Source organism: Aspergillus udagawae, assembly GCF_001078395.1.
Source record: "Aspergillus udagawae IFM 46973 DNA, scaffold_5, whole genome shotgun sequence".
Taxonomy (NCBI): Eukaryota; Fungi; Ascomycota; class Eurotiomycetes; order Eurotiales; family Aspergillaceae; genus Aspergillus; species Aspergillus udagawae.
Window position 1 is genome coordinate 1,102,764 of NW_025091268.1, and position 14,317 is coordinate 1,117,080.

Genomic DNA, 14,317 nt, shown 5'->3' on the forward strand with positions numbered 1-14,317 from the left:
GGTTGCCTCGTCATCCTTTGTACCCCGATACAGAGAGACCTCGTACATTGAATTTGGATAAAGTTGGGATCAACATTGGAAGACTGCTGGGTAAGCACAGGAAGGGTGAACTTTCCGCTGATGAAGGTGAGATGTATCATTCCTTCAGGCATAAGTGAAGGTTTCCAACATATGATGCCTCCACTATAACACAAACCAGCTTGTTCATTTTCTTTTTGTGTTTTTTCTTTTCTTTTTTTATTTTTACTTCCAACTATATGGGCAGCATGCCATCAACGGCCACAACACTCTGCCCCTAAACCATGTGGATGCTTTGATCAAAAATTGAAAACATACAATTTTGCGACACCATATGGCGTCGGCACAGTAACCTTGGGCATGTGGCAACGAAGACTCTAATCAAATCAAGTCAGGCCATTCGGCAATGGGGAAGACCATTTTCCTTCTGACCGACTTCAGCAAAGACATCGGTAAACTTCGTATGATACCTGATACACCAATCCTCGAAATCTCGATAGACCACGTGTGAAATGTTATGCAGTATGAATCCTGTTCAGTTTGCAATGTCAGAATGGTCAGATTTAAGCTCTCATTTCACTATCGAATTCAGGCAATAAAGAACGTCGTTGATTCGCGGGCTTAGTCGAGTAGGCAGGTCGATAAGTAATTTACTGTTACCTCCAAATGATGCCGATCTGTTCTTCATAATCATGTCAGAAAGGCCATTCTTTATCCCTTGCTGGCACTGTCAATGTACGTCTGCTCTTTCTCCTTCTCGACCTTCCTTTGCGAGAGTGTCAATCATAGTAATTGCAATTGCAGTCTGCCTCGGGCTGGCTTTTGTATTGCATACTCAGTGTCTGCCGACTCGCAGCAACATTAATCACCTAGCTTTCTTGTAAAGACGCATTGGATGGAGCTTGACACAAGCTGACAGGCTAGCTCCAAGCATTCCTAAGGTAGTGTATAAGTATGGATTATGGAAAGCCTTTCAAGGTACTAAGTGCTTATGTGGGCGACTGGGTGGTACAGAGTACTACAGACTATAGAAGAGGTACTTGAAGTCGTCGTCCCTGCCTAGGTAGACCCTGCTACATCATACAAGTTACGCGCCTTCCAAACTGGTCGAACAAGCTAAATTACCTTAGTCTCCTCTTCTGTTCAATTGAACCTTATTATAACATCTTATGATCATTAAGGCCATACATGACTCAGTCTAGTCATCCTGGGGTATGGAAATAGTAGCCTCAACAGCAGAGCCAGAAGTACACCACCATCCGTTTTATCAGTAATTACATAGGTAAGGTCGTATTATTCTTGAAACTTATCCATGGATGGATTGGAAACCTTACTGTGCATACAATACAGCTGAATCGGACAATCAAATAGGTTGTATTGCGCCATGCAGAAAGACTAGACCTTAATTGCGCTAGTTCAAGTCTCTTCCAAGGCCAGCGTCCATTTTGACGTGAATTTATTGCTCCTGACAAGCCACCATTCTCCATTGACTAATACTGTACTCCCACTTAGTCTGTAAAGAGTCTAGGCCGGTATTGGGAACCCGGGTGGATACCTCCGATCCCCGCTAAGTAACATTGACCGGAACACTGTTCAGTATCTAGTTGGCACTTTTAGGAGAAGTCGCACTTCAGAGTCAAGAGCCCTTATGTTCATGGCACTAGTACTCCATAGAGACTAGACTAGAGTTGTAAAGGTATCTTGGTCTAGGTCGGGACCCACGGAGTAACTTACTGGAATGATAAAGTTACTAATATAGTGTCCCGTGCTTAACCTCCCACCACAGTCTCTAATCCCTCTGAAACTATGGGTGTCACTATCAGGTACTGCCTAATATGGTAGCTGAGTACTTTATCAGTAGGTCCATGGATACAGTTGGAAGTACCCCAAAGTAAGTTACGTAGGGACGTAGTTTGTAGGCAATCAACCTTTGTAAGACCATCTACGTTGACTATCTAAATGACTGTAGGTACCTGGGATTCGTGTATCGATGTTTTCTTTTATTTTCTTTTCTTCCTTTTTGCATCCTTTCTACGACCTGTACAACGAAAATACGAGGACAATATTTAGGACCCTGACTATGGGACTGGACTACCCCAGCCTTGTCATTCTCGTCCGCCCTACTCCGTAGAGTATGGTAATGTTCCTGTAAAACATCCGAACTAAACTGCTCCTCTTGTTTTCCGCCATCATTTCCCTCTGCATTCTGGTACCATTGATCCATTACCTTAATACCCAAGTTATATCTAACACTGCACCTACAAGGGTATCTATCTACTACTCCGTGGTCTGTACCTAAGAATGGCTGACTCGAGACTACTAGCAGCCACCAGCCTTCCGGGTGAAATTGCCAAGTCTAGTTGTCCACTTAGGTAACCTTGGTTAATGGTAGTTGGTTATTGGTCTGAGGTACCTACGGGTTCTAAAGACACCTTGTACACTAATAAGAATAATATTATTTTGCTGTACATTATTACCTATTGATAAAAATACATGCTGTACGTCCTGCTCACTAGAAAATAAAACCGATCGGAAATGAAAAAAAATAAAAATAAAAATCAATAAAATAAAATAAAAAATAGAAACGAAAATTAAGAATCCAGACACTGAATCGTCCTGGCTTCCTCTCGATTTTCACTTCCTCTTATTCTCACCCCATTTTCCTTATTACCTCCCCCTTTCCATCCGATATCTGGATATTCTCTTATCCTTTTGAGTGTTCCAGTGCTGTTATAGCGATCGTTTGGGAGTACCTGTTTTATCTTTGGGTCTGCCTGGCTTGACAGCTGTCCCCAGTGATATTGAAGTATAGAAGACACACCCGCCCGTATCACCAGTGCGCTACAACTCCACCCGACCAGACACCTTAATGTCTTCTATTTGTTATTGTTCGACTATATAATATCAACTATTACCACCACCACTACCTACCACTATCACAGCAGTTTCTCTTATTATGCTTCTACCTGGAATCGAAAGCATAGTCTGATCCAGTTTCGCCATCAGCCCATCTTCTGCTTGTACCGTTAGCGCATCGGGCAATCGTTTCTTGGAATTTTCTCTTGACTGAGTCTTGACTGCTTAACTTTCGAGTTATCAAAGCCGAGTATCTCCAGCCTTTGGTTGATACTAGCTTTATTCTTCATTCTTTGTCCCCCTTGTCTGCCTTCGATCTGCTACTGCGTCTCCCAAGCAGATTCCTGTTCAACTGCCTCATTATCCACCTTCCACTTGTTTTGAATAACCCTCTCCATGCTCGTCTTCGTTTTAGGGTCTGTGACATTTGTCTCCCTGGCATAATTCCTCCTAATATATCTGCCTCGACCTGCTAGTACTGCTTATCTCCCCACACCCGACCTGACTTTGCCAATTCCAAGTCGAGCCACAACCCCGCCAATCTCTATCATATCTGGTCCACAGCATTTATTTGCATATCTACCAAAGTCATATCGCTCCGTCGCAACAACCATGGCCCCAGGTGTTGGACGTGATTTCAATTGTTCCTGGGAGCACTGTGGAAAGGTGGGCTTCCCTATTTCTTGGGCCTTTTTCCCGCCCTTGTTTGTTCCCATTTTGTTGGAAATCAATGATGCCAGCAGCTATTATGAAGCCATTTGCGCTAACTAATGGTTTATCACTCTCTTCCTTCAGTCGTTCAACCGTAAATCCGATCTTTGCAGACACTACCGGATACATACCAATGAGCGGCCTTATCACTGTACCGTCAAGGACTGCAACAAGAGTTTCATTCAGCGCAGTGCGTTGACTGTACACTCGAGGACACACACTGGCGAGAAGCCTCATGTCTGTGATCACGAAGGCTGCCACAAGGCCTTTTCTGATGTAAGTCGATGATTACCAACATAAATTTGACCGGGCATTGCTTTCAGGAACTATTGCTAATGACAAATACGCAGTCATCAAGTTTAGCCCGCCATCGGCGGATTCACACTGGCAAGCGACCTTACATCTGCCAGGAGCCAACATGCGAGAGAAGGTAAGCAATATGATCTTGCACCCAAGACTGCAAAAGCCTCTAACATCTGGTCCAGCTTCTGCCGTAAGACCACTCTAACCAAGCATCAACACCGTTCCCATCCGCCAGGAACAATGACCAGACCGCCATCTGAGGATGCAATGTCGGAGCAATCTTACCAAGCCCCAGTCGCTGCTCCAATCCCAAACGACCAGTATCTACTTGCCCAGCAACAGTATTACCACCAGCCCTCGACGCCAAGTCAGGACTTTTATCCCCAACAAAGTCTGCCAGTGACTCATATTCCAGTACACGATACGCCGCCGATGATGTCCCAGAATATCCCTGTCACGTCACCGCTTGATGTACAACACGCGCAACAGCAGTACATGCAGCAGCTCATGCAGCAGCGGTACGATACAACGCAGCAGAGCTATATGCCACCTGGGTTCCAGCAGCAGCAGCAGCAGCAGCAGCAGACATTTGTTGCGCAGCCTATGGCTGAAGGGCACCCGCTCATGATTTCGTACAATCCAAATTTTCACTACAAACAGCCGACCCGAATTTTAAATCAACCTGAAGGAACAGACTGGGGCTTTCTCGGAGTAGGTTGATGTGGCCTCGAGCTTGACCCTGGAATTGCAAATGGACTCTCAACGTTACGTTTTTGATATATTGCGACATGGATACCCCAGGCTTCTGCTCTTCCCAATGCCTTTGCGCCTATATTGATCAGCAATTTGAAACTTCCTCCTCTGTACGTCCTGTGATGCTTGACCCCGACGCTATCATGGAGTTTTCTTCGACGCCAGATGTCTTCGAGGTCTCGAGTAATTGTCTTATTCGTGCACTCGGAGTGCACTCGATCCACGCTTGATTTTAGCCCTTGCGACACTGTCTTGCATTTGATTACCCGATTTAAAAGGCTGGAGAGGCGTTCTGTCCTTATTGATACCATATGCCGCAAATTGAGTTTTGCGCTAACCCTGTCCCTTCTCTACCGTGGCTCTCCATAAGTTCAAGTCCACCGTTTAATCACATTGCTATCTAATAACTACTATCTATCCTACTGCAAAGCTTAGGGACCTAGTATAGTTTACAACTTACCGGGTTCAAGGTGACTACTCGAGCCAATCAATAAATGAATTGAAGCCGGCGGTTGCCTTTCTTTGACAACGGCCGATTAGATGCAGCAATGGCAGGTAAGACATCAGAATAGTTGATCGCGTGAAACCGCACTTTGTAATTGGGAAGCCCGAGCTCCAGGGCGCCGCTTCTTGATCTCTCAATCTTTCTTTGCCTTTCTGATACCTTGTCCTGTTAGGCACAACTCTCTTTGATTGCTTCTCCTTGTGGCGGGCTGGAAATGTCATCCAAAATTGTTTCCTAGGTCCAGGGGCTTATTACACTATTACTAAGTGAATCGCAGAGAGCTCGAGTCAGGTGGGGGCCTCATCATAAAAGGTCGCAAGTCGTCGAGGATTCCAGTTTCCACCTGCCATAGACGGGAAACGTCAGCCAAGGATCGCCACATCGGAAACGGTTTGTGGCTCCGACTTAGTGTCATGTAAGTAGATAGACTAATTCTTCCTTTCTTTCCCCTCAGTAGAGAGGTATTTGTTTCAGAATACAAGATAACGACTCATGTCAATGTTTGACAGTTACCTTGGTGGCTCAGGATTTACAGAAGGCCAAATCTTTTCTCTGCTCGATTTACTTTATCTGCTGCAAACTCCATTCCACAAAGGTAGTGGAGGAGGGGGCGCGACCAATTAGAATCCGAAATTCGATATCCAGCACTTCATCCCCTCCTCCAGCCAGTATCTATCTGAGGAACTAAGGAAGGTTCACCACGCAGCCACCATTGTGGCTTGCACGATCGACAGCACAAAAACATCTCGCAATGGTTGGCCAAGTCTATACTTGGTCACTCTGCGGTCTGGCGTGTAAGATGACTTGTGGGTCCGCATAGATTACTTGAGACGAAGGGAAAGAAAGTACATGCTGCTGTTGATCGTCCTCTCCTTGCATTTCCGGATATAGGATCCGGGGAGATGAGATTTTCTGGATTTCTGGATTGCGGCGGGAGGGGGAATGAATAACATTCCCTTAATTCCAGGGGAGAAGGGAGCCTGAGAAAGGAGAGCCAAAGAGGTACCACTTTCAACGACGGACACTAGTAGATTCGGGGGTTAGTCTAGCACAAGGATGTGCCGATGGCCGATGAAGGTGAGGCATTGATGCTGACTGAATTATCACGAAACAATCACACAGCATACCCAGTGTAGTTAGATAGCGGGTAGAATTACCATTTGGTAGAGGGGTAAAGGGTGATGGCTTATCCCCCCATTGCTTGCTTTGATTATTATTGACACTTTGTGCCACTTGCGGCGGGAATAATGGGATTCTCATGCACCGATACATTTTTGTGTACAGCCCAGGTATCAGCTTTTGACTCGAAAAATACCGGAGACGTTCATAATCATACATAATTAGTTACCTTAGTCTAGGTCCTACCAGGCGTTTCACTTCCACTAGGATCAAGGCCAAGACATTCGTACCACAACAATCAAACTGACAGGTCATGGAGCATGCTGAAGACAGGAGACGTTGGGCTTATCTGACTATCCGTACTCAGGACCCTCATCGGACTTTGTACGACTTGAAGGTCTAGATTCCATGCGGAGATAAATAGCGGTCTCCAGTGTGGACGGGAATTAGAGTGATCAATGTATTTTCGCGCCTTTACGGAATAGCGCACGGCATCAAGTCCAGCATCTTACATATGTCTACACCTGACTACAGAGCGACTATAGAGTACGGAGTATTGAGCGGAACTATCTCTGTCAGCAAGGATCATGCTGTCACGGGGTACCAGGAGATTGGAAGCCGAGTCTCATTGTCGACACGAGAAAGGATGCTGCTAGCGCAGTCGGAGCTGAACAGCTAGCTGCAGCTGTGGTTGCCTTGGGGCGCGACAGAAATCGCGGGGTTATCAGCTAATCACCGCCTTTTCTTAGCCATAGCTACTTGACTAACTACTTCTTACTGTAAGCTGTCAGTGTTTGTGATATCTTACGGTGATTACCTTGCGTCAAGAAGACCTGGAAATCATTCCTGCGCTTGAACCTTGCTTTTTATGATAAGTTGAAATAAACTTTGCTAGGTACTCCCTGTCACAGAGAAGGCGCCTGATGCAGCGTTTCCCTCTGCAATCACGTTGTGTCCACTGTAGGCCTGTTCGGTCGCGATGGAGAGTCCCATATGCAGGTAGAATAGCTTCAACTCTCACGCTGATTCTGCGATCTTGACTCCGACTTGAATTGGCTCTAAGGGGTAGTAGTCTAGTGAAATGTAAGTAGAATGGACTCCGTACTCTGATTGCGTTGTTCCACTGAATTTATGAAGCTGCAACAGAGCTCACATTGATGCGTACCGTTGGTCATCATCCGCAATTCCTGGTGTCCCAGCCACCTGGCCTGGAAAACCTTAGGTAAGCTTGTTTGTGTCAGAATGAGGCTAGACAGTTTCAGCATATTAGTCTTTGTTGGACAATAACATTCCAGTAAGTACTCCCTATCCTGTTCTTGATCATTTCCCCCCCTGGCTCTCTCCGAACCAAACCTTCACGCTGGATCGACGTATCCACCCCGTATAATTGAGGCGGAGATACAATTGAATACTCGACCGGCGAGTGTCAAATCAGATCAGACTGACAATCTTGCTTAGCTTGAGCAAAATTAAGGAGCGCTCTATTAAGGTACGGGACGACAGGAGCCACCTCGACTTAACAATCCACAAGAAAACAATTGAGTTGTAGGAGCCTTGAATTGTTTCGGTGAGGTTAACGAGGCCACTACCCCCAAGGATTGGGGATGCTGTCTCACTTGATACTGGATGTACTTCATACCGCATAGCTGATCGCTCCCTAGTTCATAGCCACCGATCATTACGCTGAGCATCCACATGTCCCATGTTTGCCATGTTTACACTGCCTACTTCGTACTTTGTCACTGGCTTAATCTCAACTCCCCATGCAGGGACTTGGACTGTCGGACAAATCCGGCGCGTGGGGATATCGGCCAAGACGAAACAAAAGACATGAAAATGGACAGGTAACGCGCTGACACACGGGCCAGTCGCAGGGTGTTTGTCTTGCTCGAGTTACGAACTTTGGGTTTTTCGGGGATTCGAAATCATCGAATCAACAATGAGAGCAGAATCACCTGTTGCTACTTACCTTTTGCTTCTGATGATCGAGCAAAGTGAAGCAATTCTTGCTGGTTACCACAAATGCCTTGAACTCTGATCTGGATAGAGTGCAAGAGCTTGGGCCATGCACTGGCCAGGACTGAGTTGTAAGTTTGATCTCAAACTCTGTGATCCTGTGAGCCCACATATCAAGGTTCAGGACAGCTTGGCTCTAAGCTTTCTACGGGGACGGGTCCTACCACTTAAACTCCAAGCCGGCTCCATGGGTTTGCCTGTCGTGACCCACAATGTTATTTGACGGGCTGACTCGTGTAACATGTGTTTCTTGGTATTACAAAACGTACGGGACCGTTTCATTCTGTGGTACGGGGTATACAAATTTACATACACAGCCCGTACCTACTCCGTACAGTGGGCAACCTCCACCTCATACACTTCGATAATCTAACTCAAAAAGTGCTGGTTCTATATACAGATCCAAGAGGCAAGATACTCCGCTGCGGCGAATGCCGATGACCCTTTTCCGAATATCTCCGACAAAAGGTTAAGCTAACTCAGGTCCAGATAGGCTAAGAATCGCAGTACGAGACTTATGGCCTGCTTGTGCTTCGTCTTGCCGCCTTGATGAGGATACTGGTTCACCAGTGTATCTCCGGAGTACCTCTGGGGTACTTGCTGTAGAGATGCATGTTATAGCTCCTCCAGCTTGTATCTCGTAGGTATATAGCTCGGAGAACCTGGTCAAGTACTTCCAAAATGTCGCAGCGAAGTCCGGAGAACTTGACTTTTCAAGGTGGCAACTGAGATTGAGTTGACTCTGCGGACGGTTATGCACGGCCAATCTGTTCCTGCTGTTGCGGGCGAGGACGATTCCTGGAATACACCACAGGTGGAACCAGCCGACAGATGAGGCAAAAGATTGCCTGGCCATCGCGAAGATCTCTCGTCTTTCGTTGCCTTGGTGGTCTGCGTCGTCTTCGCGAAGATCTAGTGGTCTCAAAGGAGTTGCGGGTTCCCCGTGTGCCAGTTAAAAATGCCCATCTTTGCTTTTGCAATTGCTGGGCTCGTTCTCGTCCTCGGCGTATACTCGGTGATGACAAGGTGATTCCTAATATCTGCTGTGCTCCTTCCAGGGGCTCACCATTCCACCCTATAGGATCAATGCCTTTGGACCTTCCCCTATGTCAAGGTGGAGAATTAGAAGTCACTTTTCAGTACGATACAGCTGAAGGCGTTTACCCGCATCTAGATCATGATACAGGGTCCAGGAGACCAGTCTCGAACTATCCACTGCAGTCTGCACTGTGCACAGGATGGATTGGCATTTTCGCGGGTTCCACCGAGTAACATTACCTATGTACTCCGTTCAGAGCAAGTGGATGCTGAGCCTGTGGCTTGTGCCGGGATTCGCTATGAGACGAGACATCTACACAGGCCATGTGGACGAAGGTACGGAGTATTTGACGGGCATTAATGGATTGCTCACCTCTCCATCTGCTGTCTCTCTTAACTTTTGACTTTGGTTGATTGAAACCATGAACCAGAATCGAGTTCCTGGTGATCGAAAAGTTAGTGATTAAGCTTACGCAATCGGACGCCTTAAGCTTCTTTGTATCACCGAGTCTAACCCGGGAGGAATCCTTGTTACCTGATTCTCTGTACCCGCTGGATCTATCACCACCATCATCCCCGGTATCAACGTTGTACGACCCTCCCAAGGTTACACAATACAATGACTTGATAGTGGACAGTCACACAAGTCAAGTATTGTAACACGAATCTGTCTAGCCGTCTAGCCGTCTAGCCGTCTTGAAGTCTTGTGTCCAACGGGCCGTTTAAACTTTGGTAGTCAAATGAGCTCCTCGATCCTGATATTGCAGAGAGTCTCCTTACTGTAGCAAGTATTGAAAGTGTTACTCCGTGTTGTAAATGGAATTTGCTTTTTATGTCAACTGTTGTGCTACTGACCATACTGGAAGACAATAGTCCTAAAAGTAAGGTGCCTTGGGGTACCTCAGTGTACTCCGTATTCGTAGAAGGGTCAAATATTGTGGCACAACCCACCATCCAATCAGAGCACGGCAGTGTCATACCACCTGTGAATGCCTAAGGTTAAGGTAAGGTAAGGTAGACACTTAGCGTCCCGCCTCAGGCTCCATCCATCCACAACAGCTAGCAAAGCAAACTTTCCATAGTATGTAGTACACACTACAGGGGGCAGTATCTAGGTATGACACTCCAGGTGAGATTATAATTTACAGGCAAATTTGCAAATTGCATCTGGCAAATCCATCCGTCGTCTAGATGTACCAATAACGGTATGCTCTGCTTTTTCTCGAGTCAGGATCGAACACCCCGTAGACTAAATCTTGTGGCCATGGCCATGGCACCCGACCCTCTTTACGAAATATGGATACTTCTTAGCCACGAGCCACGCCCAATCTTACCTAAGAAAAGTCAACTTCAGATTCATGATTCATGATTCATGAGACTCACGAACCCAAGCCCCCCCGGGCTTCATGGCAGACGACCGAATAACGAATCACCACTCGGCAAATACTAATCTCGTCGACTGAAGGGGACTTCGGGGAACTTCACGGGCTAACCTCATTCGAGTAATTTTTAACGAAAAGATCCGCGCATGAACGGTTCTGAGTGGTTGTTGGCTTCGCTGGCTTTACTAATCAGGCTGCTGTTGGACTTGGGACTTGGCGATGGGAATGTGGCGTGGGGCCCGCGACTGGGACCGTTAGTTATATTAGGAGCTCGTATTTGGGCAGGGAGCGGGACTCGTTAGCTTGACTTCTGGCTTCTGGCTTCTGGCTTCTCTTGAATCTTGAGCAGCTGACTGAGGCCGAGGTTCTCCGATTTGGTCTGGATCGTACGGGGGAGATTATGATTATCATCTTGACCCCATGTTTGATGGTGTATGCTGTATACCGTATTACACGACCTGAGTGAATGTTGTGGAATATAGCGTTCTCTGGGGTAGTGGGATGCTGTGAGCGTGGGGGTGCCACAGCGATAGTACGTGGGTACTTTGTGATGGTGATTGCATAGTATCCTTAACAGCACAATGCCCTTCTCCACGGCATAACCGATATGCAGATACTTTGTAAAAACCCTCTTTGTGTGTCGCGAAATGTGTGCCATACTCTATATGCGTCCAATGTCATGATATCATCACAGTATACTTACAACCCTCGTAGTCTACCAGCTAATCTTCCCTCGTTCGCGATCAAACCCGCCTCGAAGCTGCAGCCCGGGTTTGACCACTTTCCCCTGCAGGACCGTATACTTGACGATATTCTCGCAGTCCTCCGGCCGCACGCGCGCCAGCCAGATGCCCTGCGCCGCGCCCTCGTCCGCCTCGCCCGTCGTCTTCCCTTGCGCGTCCTGCCCCGGTTTCTCCTTGCGATACCATTCAAAGTCCCGCCGCCGGTAAACAATCACATTCGCTGAGTACTTGTGGCCCCCAACGTGGCTGATGAAGTAGATGCCCACGCCGCCGGGCCGCTCATCGTTCAGATCGCGGTACAGCTCCAGGGCCCGCAGATGGCGCTCGAACTCGCGCCGCAGTAACGGGGCGGACTGCCCGCAGCGCGCGTCCCGGGTGCGCTGCGAGCAGAGAAGGATCACGGCTGCATGGCCGCAGGGCCGGGACCGGAGCGGAGTCAGCGAGCTGGTGTCCACTGGGGCGGGCTGCTCCTCGCCCTCTGTCTCTGTCAGGGGTTCCGGGATGCTTCCGAGCGGTGTGGTGGTCGTCGGCGCGCGGCTGACAAAATACTTGATGAGATCGGGCGCAAGAGCCGGAGTCACCTGCTCCACCACCGTGAAGGCGGGCAGGATCAGGACATTGGTAGGCTGCTCCCCGGGCTCGTGGTGGTGATACTCGTCCGGCACGGGCATGTTGGACGCAGACAGCTTCAGATTCTACCAAATACACATTAGCAAGACTCATTTCGTTGAAATGCTGAATGCACAGCGACATACCCCATTGCTCGGCTCGAGTCCCCCCTTCTCGATCGCCTCCATCACGCTGCCCTTCTCGTCCGCAACATCTCTCACCCAGTCTGTCTTCCCGGTCGCGACGAGCAGATGCGTCGCCCACCCGTTGACGTGCCCGTAGAGCTCATCTTCGTAGTCCACGTCGAACCTGGCGGGGTACTTCACCGTACACGACGCACAGTCGTGGAGGCATTCCTCTCCATCAACAGCCGGGTCGACCTTGGGGAATAACACGTCGTGTGACGGCGCCTTGCGGAACTCATCAAAATCCCCACTCTCCTTGGGGGAGCCAGATGGCGTCGAGCCGAATAGCGAGGCGCCTCGGCGGAGAAAAGCCTGCATGTCTGGTTTTGAATCAAAGTTACGCAGTGTTGCATGCAACAAGGCAATTGTTTCGGATGATTCTATCTGATTTTGATCAGATCTTATCAAGATTACGTTGCTCTTGTGCCAAGAACGGAAAAAGGACCGGCAAGTGGGCACTACTGTACATAGTGTCTCATTCTCAGGTACGGAGGACGAAGCTGTGCCGCATCTCCGATTGGCTTACGTCACAGCTATGTACATACCACGGCCAGAAAACGTGCGAATATTGACAGCCCTGGCTACCTTTTAAGGAATTGAATTGAGGCCAAAGATGTATTAGTTTCTTGTAACCAAAAAAGCTCATGATCTACTATTTGTAGGACCCAAGTTGTAAGCAAAAGGCAGATCCGACGGGCCGCGGGGATCTACCAAGCGAATGACGCTGCCCCCCGATGAAACGCCCGACACATTCGACTGTACGCGTCTGAGCGATCGGGTCGACGGCGTGCGAGGAGGGGCCAATGTACGATACCGATCGTGATGTCTGGATGCGACCGGCGATCCACGACTCTGCGCCGTAGGCGCAGTATGCACCGAGCGGCTCTCCCAGGTCGACGAGGCGACCGAAGACTGCAAGCTATTGCTACGGCGACGAGACAGCGCGTCACTGTCGTCCAAAAACTCCATGGTATCCGTCTCGCCTTCTTCATCAGACGGTCCAATCAGGGACTCGCTGTCACCACGAGAACTTCCTCCTCTGATGTCATCCAGTATCCGAGCATCCAGGTATGTCATCCCCCGCAAGACGTCCGCAAAGACGTGCATCAGCTCCCTGAATTCATCCTCGTGGAGCTCGCGCGACGAAAACCGGGCCCGTTCGTAGTGAGCCAGAAACTTCGCACCAATTTCAGGGGGATTGACCAGGTTCAATGCCGTAAGATGCTGAATATACTCCCGCAATCCCATCGATGCAGGTCTTCGTAGTACTTCCACCACTCGCGTATCCGGAACTGACTGCCCACGATCGGAGAGGGAGGAATCGAACCGATGATGGGCGGCAGCCGACAGAAAGGGATCCGGAGGCGCAACCGAAACCGCCTTGGCTTCGATCAGGTGTGGTAGTTCCTGCACAACTGCGCGATACGGCAGGTCCGGTAGATCAGGCGACGAAGGAGACGACCATCCTGGATGTTCGACCTTACCCCAGGGCGGCTGGTCACGATCCACCAGGAGCATCGGATAGTCAGCGAATTTGTCCCCATCTGCCGCTATGTCTCTCGGTCGCGCCTGATAGGCGATGATCGCACTGCGAGCGAGACCCTCCATTACTAGCCGGCGGACGCTCTTTCCGACATCTTCCTTCTCGACGGGAATCCATGCTTTGGGGATGGCAGATAGGACGGTACGATTCGTGTAAATCCGTGTCGCATATATGAGCGCTGCGAGGATGAACGTCGCCACATACGCACCGGTGATGAAGAAGATGTTAATGAGCCGGTGCGTTTTATAGCATTGGTAGATCGCGTCGGCGGGAGTGAGTATTGCTAGGCAGATTAGGAGCACGGAAAACAAAATGAAGGCAGCATAGTTGAGGACGCGGTACAAGTTCAGGACCATAGTCATGGGCGCAGAGTACTGCGCTGCGCAGCTCTCGCCCTCATTGAATGTCAAAGCTCGAGGAACATGGATGATGGAAGATTGAAGATCGTCCACGGTTGTGATCCTACCCCAAGATCACGTGACATTGAATAGGAGAAGAAACAGTGCTCGTTGCGCAGGAACAGAAGGGGAATACAG

The 14,317-nt window shown here is 48.7% G+C and overlaps 3 protein-coding genes across 3 annotated transcripts; 1 reads left to right on the top strand and 2 right to left on the bottom strand.

The window, feature by feature from the left end:
* Nucleotides 1–3,486: 3,486 nt before the first annotated feature.
* Nucleotides 3,487–4,608, top strand: Aud_007202 (putative C2H2 finger domain protein; the record flags this gene model as incomplete). Its single annotated transcript, XM_043292095.1, has 4 exons — nt 3,487–3,540; nt 3,670–3,861; nt 3,936–4,015; nt 4,071–4,608. 4 exons carry the CDS (start codon nt 3,487–3,489, stop codon nt 4,606–4,608), a joined length of 864 nt encoding a protein of 287 aa, XP_043148030.1.
* Nucleotides 4,609–11,416: 6,808 nt separating this feature from the next.
* Nucleotides 11,417–12,556, bottom strand: Aud_007203 (sucrase/ferredoxin-like domain-containing protein; the record flags this gene model as incomplete). The annotated part of the gene is made up of 2 exons (XM_043292096.1): nt 11,417–12,139; nt 12,200–12,556. 2 exons carry the CDS (start codon nt 12,554–12,556, stop codon nt 11,417–11,419), a joined length of 1,080 nt encoding a protein of 359 aa, XP_043148031.1.
* Nucleotides 12,557–12,880: 324 nt separating this feature from the next.
* Nucleotides 12,881–14,143, bottom strand: Aud_007204 (DUF4129 domain-containing protein; the record flags this gene model as incomplete). Its single annotated transcript, XM_043292097.1, has 1 exon — nt 12,881–14,143. The coding sequence occupies one exon, from the start codon at nt 14,141–14,143 to the stop codon at nt 12,881–12,883; it is 1,263 nt and encodes a 420-aa protein (XP_043148032.1).
* Nucleotides 14,144–14,317: the final 174 nt, after the last annotated feature.